We start from the raw sequence: 15,191 nt of genomic DNA on the forward strand, positions 1-15,191 counted from the left end.
CACCCCTGAGCTGGGGAGAGACGGACCCACTCGGGGCAGGTTCACTCAGTCCCTGCCTCTCGGGGCCCGGGCCTGCTCCCATGAAAGCGGATGGGAGAGCGCTGGGACTGGCCTTCCAACCCTGATATTCTATGATTTGGCTCCCAGGCCCCAGCATCGGGCCCCGGGGCAAACGCCGCCACAACCAGCCGCCGGGGCGCCTCCCTCCCCGGGCAGCCCGAGTCCGGCCGGCACCAGTTTCCGGTGGGACTTTGTGCCTCGGCGTTTCCCTTCCCCCCCCGGCCTGCCGCTTCCCCGGTCCCCGCCTGCCCGGTGCGCGTCTCCGGCCCGGCCTTCCCCATGCAGTCCCGGCTTCTGTGCTTCAGCGGCGGCCCCGCAGCGCGGAGAGTCCGGCTCCTTTTGCAGCAGGTGGTGCGGGGCCGCCTGGCTGGGGAGAGGCAGCTGCAGCCGGAGGTCAGGGCGCTGCACGGCCCGGGAGCCGCCGCAGGTAACTCCCCTCCCTGCTCCCGGGTTAATGGGGTGTGAGTGCGCCCCCAAACTCCAGCCACTTTTACACCCCTGTGAGCCTCCACGGCCCCCCATCAGCTCTCCAGCCACCATCAACCCCCATTGCCCCAGATCCAATCACCATCAGCCCCACCGGCCCCAAACTCCAGCCCCTTCCACTCCCCGCCATCAGTCCCCACTGCCCCCAAACTCCAGTCCCTTCCATCCCCTATCAGCTCCCACTGATCCCAAATCCCGCCACCATCAGCCCCCACTGGCCCTGAACTCCAGACCCCTCCACCCCCAAACTCCATTACTCCACATCCCACCATCAGCCCCCACTGCCCCCAAATCCAATCACCATCAGCTTTCACTGTCCCCAAACTCCAGTCCTCTCTGTGTCCCCATCCACTCCCACTGACCCTAAATCCTCCCACCATCGGCCCCCAGTGCCCCAAAATCCCACCATCAGCCCCCAGTGCCCCAAAAATCCCAGCTCCCAGATTCAGCCATAAACCCAAATTCTAGTCCCCCCCATTCACCATTAGCCCCTCACTACCCCATATCCAACCACCATCAGCCTCTAATGCCTCCTCCACACCTCACCATCAATCCCCATTACCCCCAAATCCCAGCCCCCAAATCTAATCCACATCAGCCCCTACTGCTCCCAAATCCCAGTCTCACCTGTCCAGATCCAGTTCTAATTCCCTCCTTCCCTCATCCCCAAACTCACTGGCTACATGTTTTTAATCTTCTCTAGTCTTAATCTCCTCTCCTCTTCACACACTAGTGGTATCTTCCATCTCATGCCATCTTCAACACACTGGGTGTGTTGGGGTTTTTTTGGTGGATTTTACTTTAAATTTTTTCTCAGGGTCTTGTATCCCTTTTACTTGTCTGGAAAGTCAAAACAAAAGTAACTGGGGAATAGGAGCAGGACAGTTCCCAGCTCCTCACTATCTAAACTCCACTGGATGTATAGGTTTTGTAGTGAAATTGGGGGATGTTGCCTCATTTTAGGGCAACAATTCACCAATTTTTCCATTCTGAGAAGCACCTCATGAGAGAGAGAGCCTCCAGAATACTTGCCTTATCTGTCCATTACTTTTGTTTCAAAATGCTTCATTTTGTGGATCATCAGGAAGAGCTCTGCAGCCTATAGTTTGAGAACCACTCCCCTGGGACAGAGTAGTGATACTTGTATCATTACATTGCATAGGGTTGCCACCTTATGAAGGCAGAACCCCACTAAATTCAGGGGTCCAATGGTGCTGATCTATTTGCAGGATTGGACTTGCCTGTAGAATATACTCCTCTTACCTTGAGGCAATTTTACAGGTTTAAAACATGGTCTTAGGACCTGTATATGTTCCCTTAAGCAGCACTGTTAGAACATATAATTGACCATTGTCCTGCATATATTGGGATGAGTGGGACCCTGTTCCTTGAACAATCCCAGAGTATCTTATAATGACGTTCAAGAAATGTGACAGCCTCACACAAATTAGTACTGGGTCTTAAAACAATAACATACGCCAACAGTAGGTGACGTTTTTCTGGGTGTGTGACAAAGGCATCACAATTCCTAAATATAGAATGAATAATGACCAATTATGAATTATTGAGCTAGAATCCTTTTGAGGGGTCCTGATGGTCTCTTAAATTTATGTAATTGTTTTAATTCTTACTTACAGCATTATTACTCAGATTTGCTGCCAGATAATGAGACAATCAGTCAAATATTTGAACAGATTTGAGTTAATCAAGGAAGGAGCTAGTTTGAGGAAAGAATATAATGAGCTAGTATAATATTCAGAGGATGTTGGAATAGGAAAAAACTTATAAAAAGTGAGATTGAAAAGATTGGGATTTTTTACCTTAGAAAGGAGATACATTAGAGGGGGGGTGATAAAAGTTATGTAAGTAATAGTATAGCACAGGTAGATCAGGAGCTTTAGTTCTCACATCTCGTAACTCAAGAACAAGAAGGCGTTCAATTAAATTAGAAGGTGGAAAATTCAAAACTAATAAAAGGAGGTACTTTTTCACCCCATGCATAATTAGACTGTGAAACTTTTTAACACAATGCATAATTAGATTACAAAACTCTGTGCCAGAGGATGAAATTGAGGCCAAGAATTGAGAGAGATTCAAAAGAAGATGGGGTATGTCTATGGATAACTCTGTTGTTGTTATCAAAATTAATGATGATAATTTTGGAAGGAATAGTAAGCCTTGTGCCTCAGGGTTTGCACGTCCTCTGAAGCCACTGACAGAGACCAGCTACTGGACTAGATGGATTTTGGATCTCACTCAGTAAGGCAATTCCTATGTTCCTATGAATTGTGAGGTCTTGATATTAGGAGTTCTGTTTATTGCCCATTCTCCTCCAGTGGACTCATTCTCCTTAGGTCCTCCCTGCATCCTCTTGCAGGACCCAGGACTCCTATACCTTTGATAACTTTGGGTGTGCAGTCGGGTAACCTGCTCCTCCTCTTTTGCAACAATGGGTACTTTCATTACCTTCTCCATGGGCTTTCAGGGGGTTGCCCCCACTAGCAGGCTTCTTGATATAGTGTTTCCTCTCTTCCCCTATGCAAAATGAGATTTTTGGGAAGGGGCTGGAAGCTGCAGCCAGCTAGGTAAGCAACAGTCAGTCTGGTGCCCTGATTGTCTGAAGCTGAGACACATCCCAGATACTGGTGTGGCAGTAGCTCCTCAGTATTGGGACAGAATGGTTGCCTGTCACAGTTTTATAAAATGTGAAGGGGTGGCACCCAGCTCCCCCTAACTTTCTTTGCAATAGGGAGTAGTGGCCTCCTGGCACCTTATGAAGAGCTGTGGAAGAACAGATGCAGGCAGCCAGTGTCAGAGAGTTATGAAGAGGGGGGTGGGGAAGTCATAGAATTATGGGAAGAGAAAAGGGGTTACTAAAGCTTCATGGAAATACTTGTGAGAGATTTGCACTTGTGCAGCTCAAATGGGAGATCCTAGTTTGTTCTGATTATTATTTGATTCCTTGAATAAAGGGCAAGAGTTGGTCCATTTGAGAATTTTTATATTCAGGTTGCATGTTCCAAGCCAGTGGAGTATAACCGTCTGTTACTTTTCTTCAGTGAAGTGGTGGTGATGAAAAATTTTTAAAAAATGTATTTACTTTGTTGACTGAGCTTATGAGCAATGAAGTGTGCAACCTTTTAATTGGCTGAGCGAAGTGAGGCCTACACTCCTGATGGCAATTCTCTGCTTGTGTGTCTGGGCATAATTCTTGAACACCACAGGCGATCAATTCCAAAATTGCAGGATATGTTATACACAAAAATGGGAAGAATCCTATTGATTTTTGGTGGAAATCAGAAACGGGTGGGAGGGAGGCAGCTCTTGGCATTTGGTTAGCACACCCTCAGCTTTAACCACATCTGTTGTTGTCTAGAGAGTCTAAAAAAAAAAAATGGCTGCCATCAACTTTTTCTTTTAACACCTTCCAGCATAACAACATACCCCATCTCAGCTCTGCCTATCGTTCCAAAAGCGTTTAAAATGTTGACAGCCTGAATGACTTATATTCCAGACAGAGAGAAAAGAAATAATTTTACAAATTCCAAATTAGGGGGGAAATGGAGGGCAGCAAGGACCCCCTTGTGTGTGAAAGGAGGTTGGCAACCCTCTAGATGTAAGCAGGCTAAGATGAGCAGTTACAAGGGAAATGGGGAAGACTGTGAGTTCTTGGCATATGGTGAAAGGGAGAATTTTTGAGGGGGCACACAGAGCCTCTGGCATGAAGATGGGAGTAGGGGAATTGCAGGGAGTGGTTTTATTTAGTCAGCAAGAGACCTCTCCTGCCGACAAAGAGCAGCTACATTGCATACCTTAAAGGACACAGCTGTGCTGCTGTATGGTGTGCAGTGTAGACATAGCCATGCACAGCTCAACAGGCTATTAACACTTAATAAACATGATTTCTTGGTCATTCTCTTTGAGTAAAATTCAGTATATAGGCTGTGAAATTCAAAATCTGGCAATTGTTTTAACTTCTGATATTTAGTAAATATTTATTTAATTATAGCCAGTTGTTTGTTGGTTTGTTTTGCAAATATTTTTTGGGTTAATACAGAAACCTTGTTGTCCTGAAGTTGAACTTGTTTAGCCGATTCAAGCACTCGACAAGGACTCTTATTAATGGTCACATAGGAATTGCCAGGATGAATTTTGAAGGGTGTTTCATCTAGTTTTCAATAAAAGGAAGTTCTTTTTAATAAGTCTCTTTGATTTTCAGACATAGTTTATTTTCTTTTATTGTGTCACTGAAAATATTCTAATTATCAATTATGCTTGATGTTTAAGCTAATTTAAGAATAGGTTGACAGCTTGGATATTCCACTTTGAACAAACTGTATTTTGCAAACCTTATTTTAGTATTGAAACACTAAGTTAATTTTCATATTACAGTACTGACAAGCCTGGACAGCTTAGCACTGATAAAGCACACTAGTGGGAAGTGCCAACTGCCTAATTGGTGAACAGGACAATTCTCAACTGTTCAGCCCAGGATATCATTCTCTTTGAGCCAGAGAATTTTTGGCCGTTAAATTCATGTTTTTACTGGAAAAATAAAGCAGCTGGCATATACCCCCTCCATGTCACTAAGATTCAGAGAATGCCGTCTCAACTGCGGGCCTCAGAGAACACAACCAATGTCTTTATTGACATTGTAGACCAGGGATCAGCAGCCTTTGGCACGTGGCCCATCAGGGAAATCCCCTGGCAGGTCGGGATGGTTTGTTTACCTACAGCGTCCGCAGGTCAGCTATTGCAGCTCCCACTGGCCGTGTTTCACTGTTCCAGGCCAGTGGGGGCTGCGGGAAGCGACATGGCCCGAGGGATGTGCTGGCTGCCACTTCCCGCAGCCCCCATTGGCCTGGAACGGCGAATTGCGACCAGTAGAAGCTGCGATCAGCTGAACCAGTGGACGATGCAGGTAAACAAACCGTCCCGGCCCGCCAGCGGATTTCACTGACGGGCCGCGTGCCAAAGGTTGCCGATCCCTGTTGTAGTGAACTAGTGAAGAAAATCATTAGTTCATAGTAGGGCTGTTAGCACAGAAGAAAATCAAGTCTCAGCCAAAAAACATCAGAACTTCTCTGGTTCTAACACAGCTAATGTTGATTAGAAATGACATTATGTATTATGAAAACATTAGATGCTGAAAGTCAGCACTGTGTTTCCTTAGAGGGAAATGTGGCACCCCATATTTTGTCCAGAAGAGTATCGGTTCTCGCTTGAAGAAATTTTGCTAACTAAGGCAAAAGACTTTTTTGGAATGTTAGTAGAATTTCAACGTAGGTACCTTTATTTGCTAACAAGTAACCCCCAACTCTGCAATGTCTGCAGACTGTTTAATGCAGTGGATATAGAGCTAACTTCGTCAGTTAACCCAAAAAAAGGAAGCAGTGGAACAAATTTTTGCTTGTGATACTGTTTTCCTGGAACACTTAAATAAAAAAACGAAACAAAACACCCCTAGTATTCCAAAGACCACAGTTATCCTTCAGGTGTGTATAGAATAGGTCTGCGAGCACAAATAAATTTATGACTAAAGACTACAAGGCACAAGCCAAAATGCAGGCACAGAACTATTTAAATAAGTGTAAAATCTTGCATTCAACTCCAAGTACATGCTTACTGTACTTTGTAATAATTTATTCAAAAAGGCTGCGGAAAAGGAAAAACCAAATTCTTAATAACAATACCATTACCCTTTTCAAGCTTAAATTGGATCTCTGAGGATGAGTTGCTATTCTCTTTGCTATATGTCCTTTTGTAAAGGTGTTTTATAAATGATATCAGTTGGAAGCATTTATTTTCCTTTCCTTCACTTTATCATAAAATGAAGATTTAAAAATATATATACAGATGTAATTTAGCTGTTGAACTTTTCTCAAACAGATGTGGTATAATCACACAGAAATTGGTGTTAGCAGTGCATAACACCACAGTTTAAATGTGTTTGTGCTATTAGTTGCAGGGAGAAGATGAATATTTTATATAAAACTGAATTATAGATATTTTGAGATCACTTTTTCAGTATGGTAATCATATAATTTCAGACCTAAAGAGGGCAAAAGAGAGAACCCTCAATCACCCAGTAAGAATGCATTTCAAACCTCCCCGTGTCTCATTAGGGTCCTAATCCTGCAAGGACTGACATATGTGCTTGGAATTATTTATATGCATAATGTTACTGACCTCAGTGGGACTGCTCACAGTGAGTAAAGTTAAATACATGCCTACGTCCTTTCAGATAGGAGTCTAAAATTATAGAGGAGATTCTTTGTTTTAAAATGGCCATTTTAAATTTATTGTATTTCTTTTGCTTTTCATGATGTGTTATTTCACCATAAAAAGTAGCTAAAAGAAAAATGTAGGAAAAACTATTTTCTGCTACTTTTTTTTTAAATTGAGGTAAAGATATAATCTATTTATCTGTCTTTATATATGACTCATACACAGTAGTGGTGTATGTCTACACTATGGAGACCATACTGGCATAGTTATGTTGCTGTAGCTATGCCAGCATAACCCCACAGTGTAGACGTAGCCTATTCCAGTGTAAGGGTTTTTTCTGTCAGTTTAGGAACTCCACCTCCCTGAATGATGATAGTAAGGTCAACGGAAGCATTATCCTGTTGGCATAGCTGCATGTACACCAGGGTTAGGTTGGGATAGCTGTTGGTCAGGGTTGTGGATTTTCCACACCCCTGAGCAAAGTAGCTATGTGAATCTAAATTTTAAGTGTAGATCAGGCCTTTGTATCTCACAGTTTTTAAAAATAGATCTAACAATAGGGATAGCTCAGGGGGGGAGGGATAGCTCAGTGGTTTGAGCGTTGGCCTGCTAAACCCAGGGTTGTGAGTTCAATCCTTGAGGGGGCCATTAAGGGATCTGGGGCAAAAATTGGGGATTGGTCCTGCTTTGAGCAGGGGGTTGGACTAGATGACCTCCTGAGGTCCCTTCCAACCCTGATATTCTATGATTCTATCTGAATAGCTCTTTATTCACCACTTGTAGGAAAAATAATTTGATGGGGTGGAAAAAATATCAAAGTAATATATGAGTTTTTAAATGAGATGTAAACCTAGGTCTCCAATCCTGCGATTGTGATCCATGTGTGTGGACAGCTGTCTGCATGAAATTATTATGTGGGATTAGGCATGGGCTTGATAGTCTGAATGATAGACCTAATTCTTGACCACTACCTGCCATGTAGACACAGTTAGGTCCACAGAAGAATGCTATTTACTATCACTTAGGGAGGTGCAGTTCCTACAGCAATGGAAAACCCCCTTCTGAAACTGTAGTCTGTGTCTACACTATGGGGCTATGCTATAGCTGCTGTGGCAACCATAGTGTAGACATGGATTTTTTTCACTTCTTGTAGGAATAGGGGTATATTAAATGTGTTATCCAGTCTAAATTGCAGTTCTAGACAAATAGAGGGTGTTAGTTTCCCTGGGTTGTCACATTTTTATTAGCTAAATTAACTCAAGATAAGCAAATATCTTTATTTAGAAGCTCACTTTCCAACATTTCTGCTGTATTTGAGTGAAAGTTAAAAATTGCACAGCTTCAGGAAAGTGCTGTTGAGCTACTGTGTTAAGGTTCACTTTTAAACTGGCACTTTTCCCCCCAAAGCTATCTGTTCAGCTGTGGTTTTCAGGACTTCATCAGTGCTCATTCTAGGGCCTGGTCTACGCTAGGAATTTACATTGGTATAGGTATGTCTCTCAGGCGTGTGAAAAATGTAGGTGAGAGACGTAGCTATAATGACCTAACCCCTGGTGTAGATAGTGCTAGGTCAACAGCACAATTCTCATCAACCTAGCTACCACCTCTCGGGGAGGCTGATCACCGATAGCGATGGGAGAATCCTTCCCATTGGCCTAGGTAGTGTCTACACTGAAGCACTACAGTGACACAACTGTGTCATTGTAGTATTTTAACTCCATTTTGATGGAGGTAGTACAAGAAAAGGGAAAGTTTGGAATGCTCATAATATGTGTTTGTAATTTTTAAAAAAACAGTGTGTCAATAGAGGGAACCCAAATAATATACTTGACTATGCTGATGTTAGAAGGACAGGTGAGGTCCCTTTATATATGAACCATAGAGATAAGCATGAATAAGAACCTAGACTAGAGTTGCACACTGTGGTGTTTCTGTACGCTGAGTTCACTGCACACACCTGGAGCTCCTTGCATTCCTCCATTTCACCACAATTTGTAATTTGTAAAATTATTTATTTTCTTTCTGTCTGGGAGATAAGTCATTCAGGGCATCATCATTTTAAATTCCATTGCCATCATGAGCAGAGCTGAGATGGGGAGGAGGATGTAAACTGGACAGTGTTAATGGATGTCATCAACTGGTCTTTTTATAGAGCTGGTTAAATCTGATGTGTTTGGTAACCAGATGTCAGGAGCTCTGTATGTGCCCTATTTCCACCTTCCTGTTTTCCCATTTTCACCAAATGGGCACTGTATGGGCCTGATTTTAATGGAATTTCAGGCTTTTCTGGTTTTCTGATTTTAATCAAAATCAATAGGCTCTGCTCTTTGATACCTAGAACAGTGCATGAAACTTTGGAATTGACAGGATGTGGTTTTCAGAATATATCATGTTACAGGAAGACAGACAAACAGAGAAATGCCATCAAGTTGAGTGTAAGGCCTTGCTTTGCTTGGCGAATAAAATAGTCTAAAAAACTGCTGTAGTTTCTATTGTATGCAGTGTAGTTGTAGCTGTGTCAGTCCCAGGATATTAGAGAAACAAGGTGGGCGAAGTAATATCTTTTATTGGACCAACTTATGTTGGTGAGAAGTTGGTCAAATAAAAGTAGTTTCTATTATGATCCTAAAGCTTATAGTGTCTTATTTTTGTATACAAGAAACATCAAAAATAGAAGGGAAATTGTTTTGGTTTTTATTTTCTTCTTCTTTTTTATTTTTTACTGGCCCACTCCTTGTCTGGTATCACACACCTTGTTCTTTCAGCCCCTGTCTCATTCCTGCTGTATTTGAAAGAATCATGTGTATATGGGAGAGAGACAGTATGTTTACAGCTTGAATGTAAATGATTTAAGCTAGAAGCTGATTAGTCATATACACTTGTTTTGTCGCTCGTTGGGTGGGGGAAGGCAAGAAAACAAACTGACACTAAATTCCTGAGGCAGACAATCAGACAGATGTTTTAAGAGGAATTTTAGCTTTCAAGAAGATGACCTGAAGAAGGAGGTTGTGGGGCTTCAGGCAAACAGTGGACCCCTTGGGACAGTTGCCGAAATTTCAGGTGTCTTCCACCTACTTGGATCCAGCTTGCTTCATTATCACCCTAGTGAGCAAGAGAAGTTAGAGCTGCAGACACATAAGGAGAGTGGGAGGGGATGCTTTGGTTGTAGTTTTCAGCCCTGAAGTGCTGGCTTACTACATTCTTTATAACAAATGGAAAGAGTAAGTTTTAAAGGGATCCTGAGCTTAAAGGAACAGTGACCATCAACTAGCCACAGGGAAAGACTGACCTATTATATTGATGTAAGTGGAGTTACTGTAGGAAACACTGCATACGTTGTTTGTCGATACAGTGCTTCTTGTAGACTGTTAAAGGGTATTAAATAATGAATGTTAGATTTGTTCAAGCATTTCTTAGGAACCAGGATTCAGGAAACAGCAAGAGGAATATGGTATTAAAATAGAGTAGCATGAAAGGAGGCTACAAAATATCATAATTCAGACACATTACATTACTGTTGATTCAAAAATGAAGAGTGTAAGGAAAAGGAGCTAATTTTTTTTTGTTGTTTTTTTTCTTGAGGGATTGGCCAAGGACTGGAAGTTGAAAATAAAATACAAATCTGTACTGGAAATGTAAAATTGAAAAGTGCAACTTAACGCAAGAATACAGCCAATTAAGGGATGCTGGGAAAAGATAAAGGTAGCAAAGCTGGAGAATGAGCTAATGCTAGTTGAGAGAGTCAAGGGAATAATTAGGGTTTTAGAATTTATCAGGGAAAACTTGTAAGACCTGAGAGAAAGTCCATCAGTAAGGACTAGCTTATGGGTTTTCCACAGACCCTGGGTAAATGGCAGTACAACTAGGTGTTGCCCAAGGAGAACCTTAGGGTGTCACAAAACGATCCCTAATTCCTCTCTTGCTCCAAGGAGGAAGTAATCTGCGCCAGCTCTGTGCCTGGCCCAAATACTTTCCCCTCTATGCCAGCTCAGCTGTGTTGGCTGGTGAATTTGTGGGGGTATAAGAGGTGTAGTGAAGGCTTCACCCACTTCCCTTCCCACCCAACTATGCAAGAATGGGAGAAGTGGCTCTGTGGAGTCTGCTCTTATTCCTCCATGCTGTGATATTTTTATGTTCCCTAATTCCGCTGCATACTCTGGTCTCTAATGGTGCTTAAACTGAAGAGGGATGTGTCTGTATCTAGTGAACTTTTAAAAATGTTTTTTAAAAAAAAACCCTCCTAGAAGAACTGTTTGAACTAGAGAAAGGTTGGTGGGAAAAATCAACTACTTAAAAAAGGAGGTGAAAGACCCTCTAAAATAACCATAGATAAGGGATACTTGGAAACTTTGAATATATACAATCAACATCAGACATTTTGCATACATGTTAAAATGATGAGCGAACACATTTATTGTCCCCTGTGGCCTCTTGTGAGCTGCTGCAAACAGGGAGCTGTGGCCAGGATCCTTTTGAAGCACATGGGCTGACCTGGGGGTTCATGAGAGGGTTCTGGGTGCTAGCTCTGACTTATATTTGCCACCCCAATCTCTCAGAAAAATATAACCGTAAACTAAGCTACCAATTCTAAAACTTCACAAGAGCTGAAAGGACTTAGTGTTTTGTGACATCTTAGGAAGATACCAGATTCTGCAGGTTCAACAACCATTGAGTTGATGGGGCACTGATTGAGATGAGTGGGTCAGTTTGCACAGCTCAGAGGTATTGTTTCAGGCTGTCTGCATACTCTGGAAAATCACCACTCCATTAAGTTATGCTCATTTCACATTTTCAAGGTTCTGCACTCTTGAGGGCTAGAAGATTAATTTTTAAAAGATGAAAGCTCAGATTCTGGAGCACAGCTCTGCGGCGAAGAGTGAATTCCATAGCTGTGGAATACAGAGGGCTCTGGCTATAACAACAGCAAAAGTACTGCCTATGGAAGTGTTCAGTTATTATTTAAACCAAAAATATCCTGGTGCTTGAACCATTGGAAAGTGTTAGATGCTAGTACAGTAATAGTTCTGAAACTCAGCAGAGGCTGTTCCCTGAATGTGCAGTCATACCCTTCTTCACTTTTAGGGCTACAGTATCAGCATTATTGAAAGCACATGTATGTTTTTAAAAAAGCGTACAATATATTTTAATATTTCTTCTTTTTTTTAGGTGATACTGTTACTATTGGAGATGTGTCATTTAAACTCAAAGTGCCAAAGAGCCCTGAACTTGTGCCACTGAACTACAGTAAGAAACCTCTTTCCTTTGGCTAGTGAATGTATAATGTGTCTAGAATATTGGAGCCCAGTCCTACAAACCCTTACTCTCATGCAAACAATATGTCTCAACTTATCCCTCAGTATTTTAAAGAAGAAACTGAGAAGAATATATTTTTTAGAGGGAAGCTGATTAAAACTGTAATGGGCATTCACCCTACCCTGCCATCCCCCTTGAGAGAGAAGCTGTGGGAATGAGAATGGAAATGCTTTTTGTGGTGGGCCTGTTGCTGGCGCTAGGCGAGGCAGGCACTGTTGTGGTAGGACTGTGGTTGCATTAAAGTTGTTTGGATTTTTAGATAATATGGTCTTACTTCATTCCTTCAGATACTCTTGATGTTACAGTACTTTTAGTATAAATTACTTATGTTAATTACTGTTAATACCTTAGATTAGTGTTTCTCAGTCTTCTCAGGTTGGCAACCCCTTATTTGAAGTAAAACATTTTCACAACACTTGTACTCATTTACTATAAAAGTCAGAGTACAAAATGTATTGGTAACAATAAACCTATATAATTTAACTGTGTATGTGTATGGAGAGGTTGATAGAGCGTATCTGATCTTGAAGAGTAAGGGTGTGCAGGGAGTGGGGAAGTGAGATTTCTTTGCTTTAGCTTGTAATAATTCTCTCAATGCCTTGTGACTCCTCTGGGGGCTGTGACACACCAGCTGAGAAATACTGCTTTACATCATTTAAAATTCCTAAACATCTGTGCTAAAAAAACAACAAGGAGTCTGGTGAAAAGAAAAGGAGTACTTGTGGCACCTTAGAGACTAACCAATTTATTTGAGCATAAGCTTTCGTGAGCTACAGCTCAGTTCATTGGATGCATACTATAGAAAGTGCAGAAGATCTTTTTGTATACACACAAAGCATGAAAAAATACCTCCTCCCACCCCACTCTCCTGCTGGTAATAGCTTATCTAAAGTGATCACTCTCCTTACAATGTGTATGATAATCAAGTTGGGCCATTTCCAGCACAAATCCAGGTTTTCTCACCCCCTCCCCCCCAAACACACACACAAACCCACTCTCCTGCTGGTAATAGCTTATCTAAAGTGACCATTCTCCTTACAATGTGTATGATAATCAAGGTGGGCCATTTCCAGCACAAATCCAGGGTTTAACAAGAACGTCTGGGGGGGATAGGAAAAAACAAGGGGAAATAGATTACTTTGCATAATGACTTAGCCACTCCCAGTCTCTATTCAAGCCTAAGCTCTGCGATACAACCGCATTTGCTCCAACCCCTCAGACAGATACAAACACCTACAAGATCTCTGTCAAGCTTTCTTACAACTACAATACCCACCTGCAGAAGTGAAGAAACAGATTGATAGAGCCAGAAGAGTTCCCAGAAGTCACCTACTACAGGACAGGCCTAAGAAAGAAAATAACAGAACGCCACTAGCCGTCACCTTCAGCCCCCAACTAAAACCCCTCCAATGCATTATTAAGGATCTACAACCTATCCTGAAGGATGACCCAACACTCTCACAAATCTTGGGAGACAGGCCAGTCCTTGCCTACAGACAGCCCCCCAACCTGAAGCAAATAGTCACCAACAACCACATACCACACAACAGAACCACTAACCCAGGAACCTATCCTTGCAACAAAGCCCGTTGCCAACTGTGCCCACATATCTATTCAGGGGACACCATCACAAGGCCTAATAACATCAGCCACACTATCAGAGGCTCGTTCACCTGCACATCCACCAATGTGATATATGCCATCATGTGCCAGCAATGCCCCTTTGCCATGTACATTGGTCAAACTGGACAGTCTCTACGTAAAAGAATAAATGGACACAAATCAGATGTCAAGAATTATAACATTCATAAACCAGTCGGAGAACACTTCAATCTGTCTGGTCACGTGATTACAGACATGAAAGTTGCTATATTACAACAAAAAAACTTCAAATCCAGACTCCCGCGAGAAACTGTTGAATTGGAATTCATTTACAGATTGGATACAATTAACTTAGGCTTGAATAGAGACTGGGAGTGGCTAAGTCATTATGCAAGGTAACCTATTTCCCCTTGTTTTTTCCTATCCCCCCCAGACGTTCTTGTTAAACCCTGGATTTGTGCTGGAAATGGCCCACCTTGATTATCATACACATTGTAAGGAGAGTGATCACTTTAGATAAGCTATTACCAGCAGGAGAGTGGGGTGGGAGGAGGTATTTTTTCATGCTTTGTGTGTATATAAAAAGATCTTCTACACTTTCCACAGTATGCGTCCGATGAAGTGAGCTGTAGCTCACGAAAGCTTATGCTCAAATAAATGGGTTAGTTTCTAAGGTGCCACAAGTACTCCTTTTCTTTTTGCGAATACAGACTAACACAGCTGTTACTCTGAAAGGAGTCTGGTGGCACCTTAAAGACTGACAGATTTATTTGAGCATAAGCTTTCATGGGTAAAAAACCCACTTTTTCAGATGCATGGAGTGAAAATCACAGATGCAGGCATACCCCTGATACTTGACACCATTTGTGCTGTACATTTACTTTTGCATTTCACCCAGTTTTAACAGTGAATATGCACTAGTCCATTTCACTTCTGTTTAGTCAGTTTCCATTTCTCTTACACTAATACAAATACTTTAATTTCAATAACAACAAATTACAACATTTTAATTCTGTTAGGTTGGTAAATCTATATGGGTATGTATTTATTTTCTGTGATCTAAATCTGAGGCCTGAATTATTGGATAGTGTCTCTTAGTTTTTTGTCATAGAATCATAGAACTGGAAGGGACCTCGAAAGGTCATCTAGTCCAGTCGCCTGCACTCAAGGCAGGACTAAGTATTATCTCTAGACCATCCCTGACAGGTGTTTGTCCAACCTGCTCTTAAAAATCCCCAATGATGGAGATTCCACAACCCCCCTGGGCAATTTATTCTAGTGCTTAACCACTCTGACAGGAAGTTTTTTCTAATGTCCAACCTAAACCGCCCTTGGTGCAATTTAAGCCCATTGCTTCTTGTCCTGTCCTCAGAGGTTAAGAAGAACAATTTTTCTCCCTCTTCCTTGTAACAACCTTTAATGTACCTGAAAACTGTTATCATGTCCCCTCTCAGTCTTCTCCTCTCCATACTAAACAAACCCAATTTTTTCCATCTTCCCTC

The 15,191-nt window shown here is 42.1% G+C and overlaps 1 protein-coding gene across 2 annotated transcripts in view; it reads left to right on the plus strand.

Moving 5' to 3' along the window:
- The first annotated feature begins 291 nt into the window (after window positions 1-291).
- The window catches only part of VWA8 (von Willebrand factor A domain containing 8), a 289,992-nt gene continuing 275,092 nt past the window's right edge, over window positions 292-15,191 (plus strand). For both annotated transcript variants that reach the window (XM_077811982.1, XM_077811992.1), the window contains exons 1-2: window positions 292-487; window positions 11,941-12,018. In XM_077811982.1, the coding sequence (XP_077668108.1) occupies window positions 340-487; window positions 11,941-12,018 (226 nt within the window). In that variant the 5' untranslated portion in view covers window positions 292-339. The remainder of the gene's footprint in view (window positions 488-11,940; window positions 12,019-15,191) is intronic.

The sequence above is a fragment of the Eretmochelys imbricata genome, chromosome 1, assembly GCF_965152235.1.
Source record: "Eretmochelys imbricata isolate rEreImb1 chromosome 1, rEreImb1.hap1, whole genome shotgun sequence".
NCBI classification, from domain to species: Eukaryota; Metazoa; Chordata; order Testudines; family Cheloniidae; genus Eretmochelys; species Eretmochelys imbricata.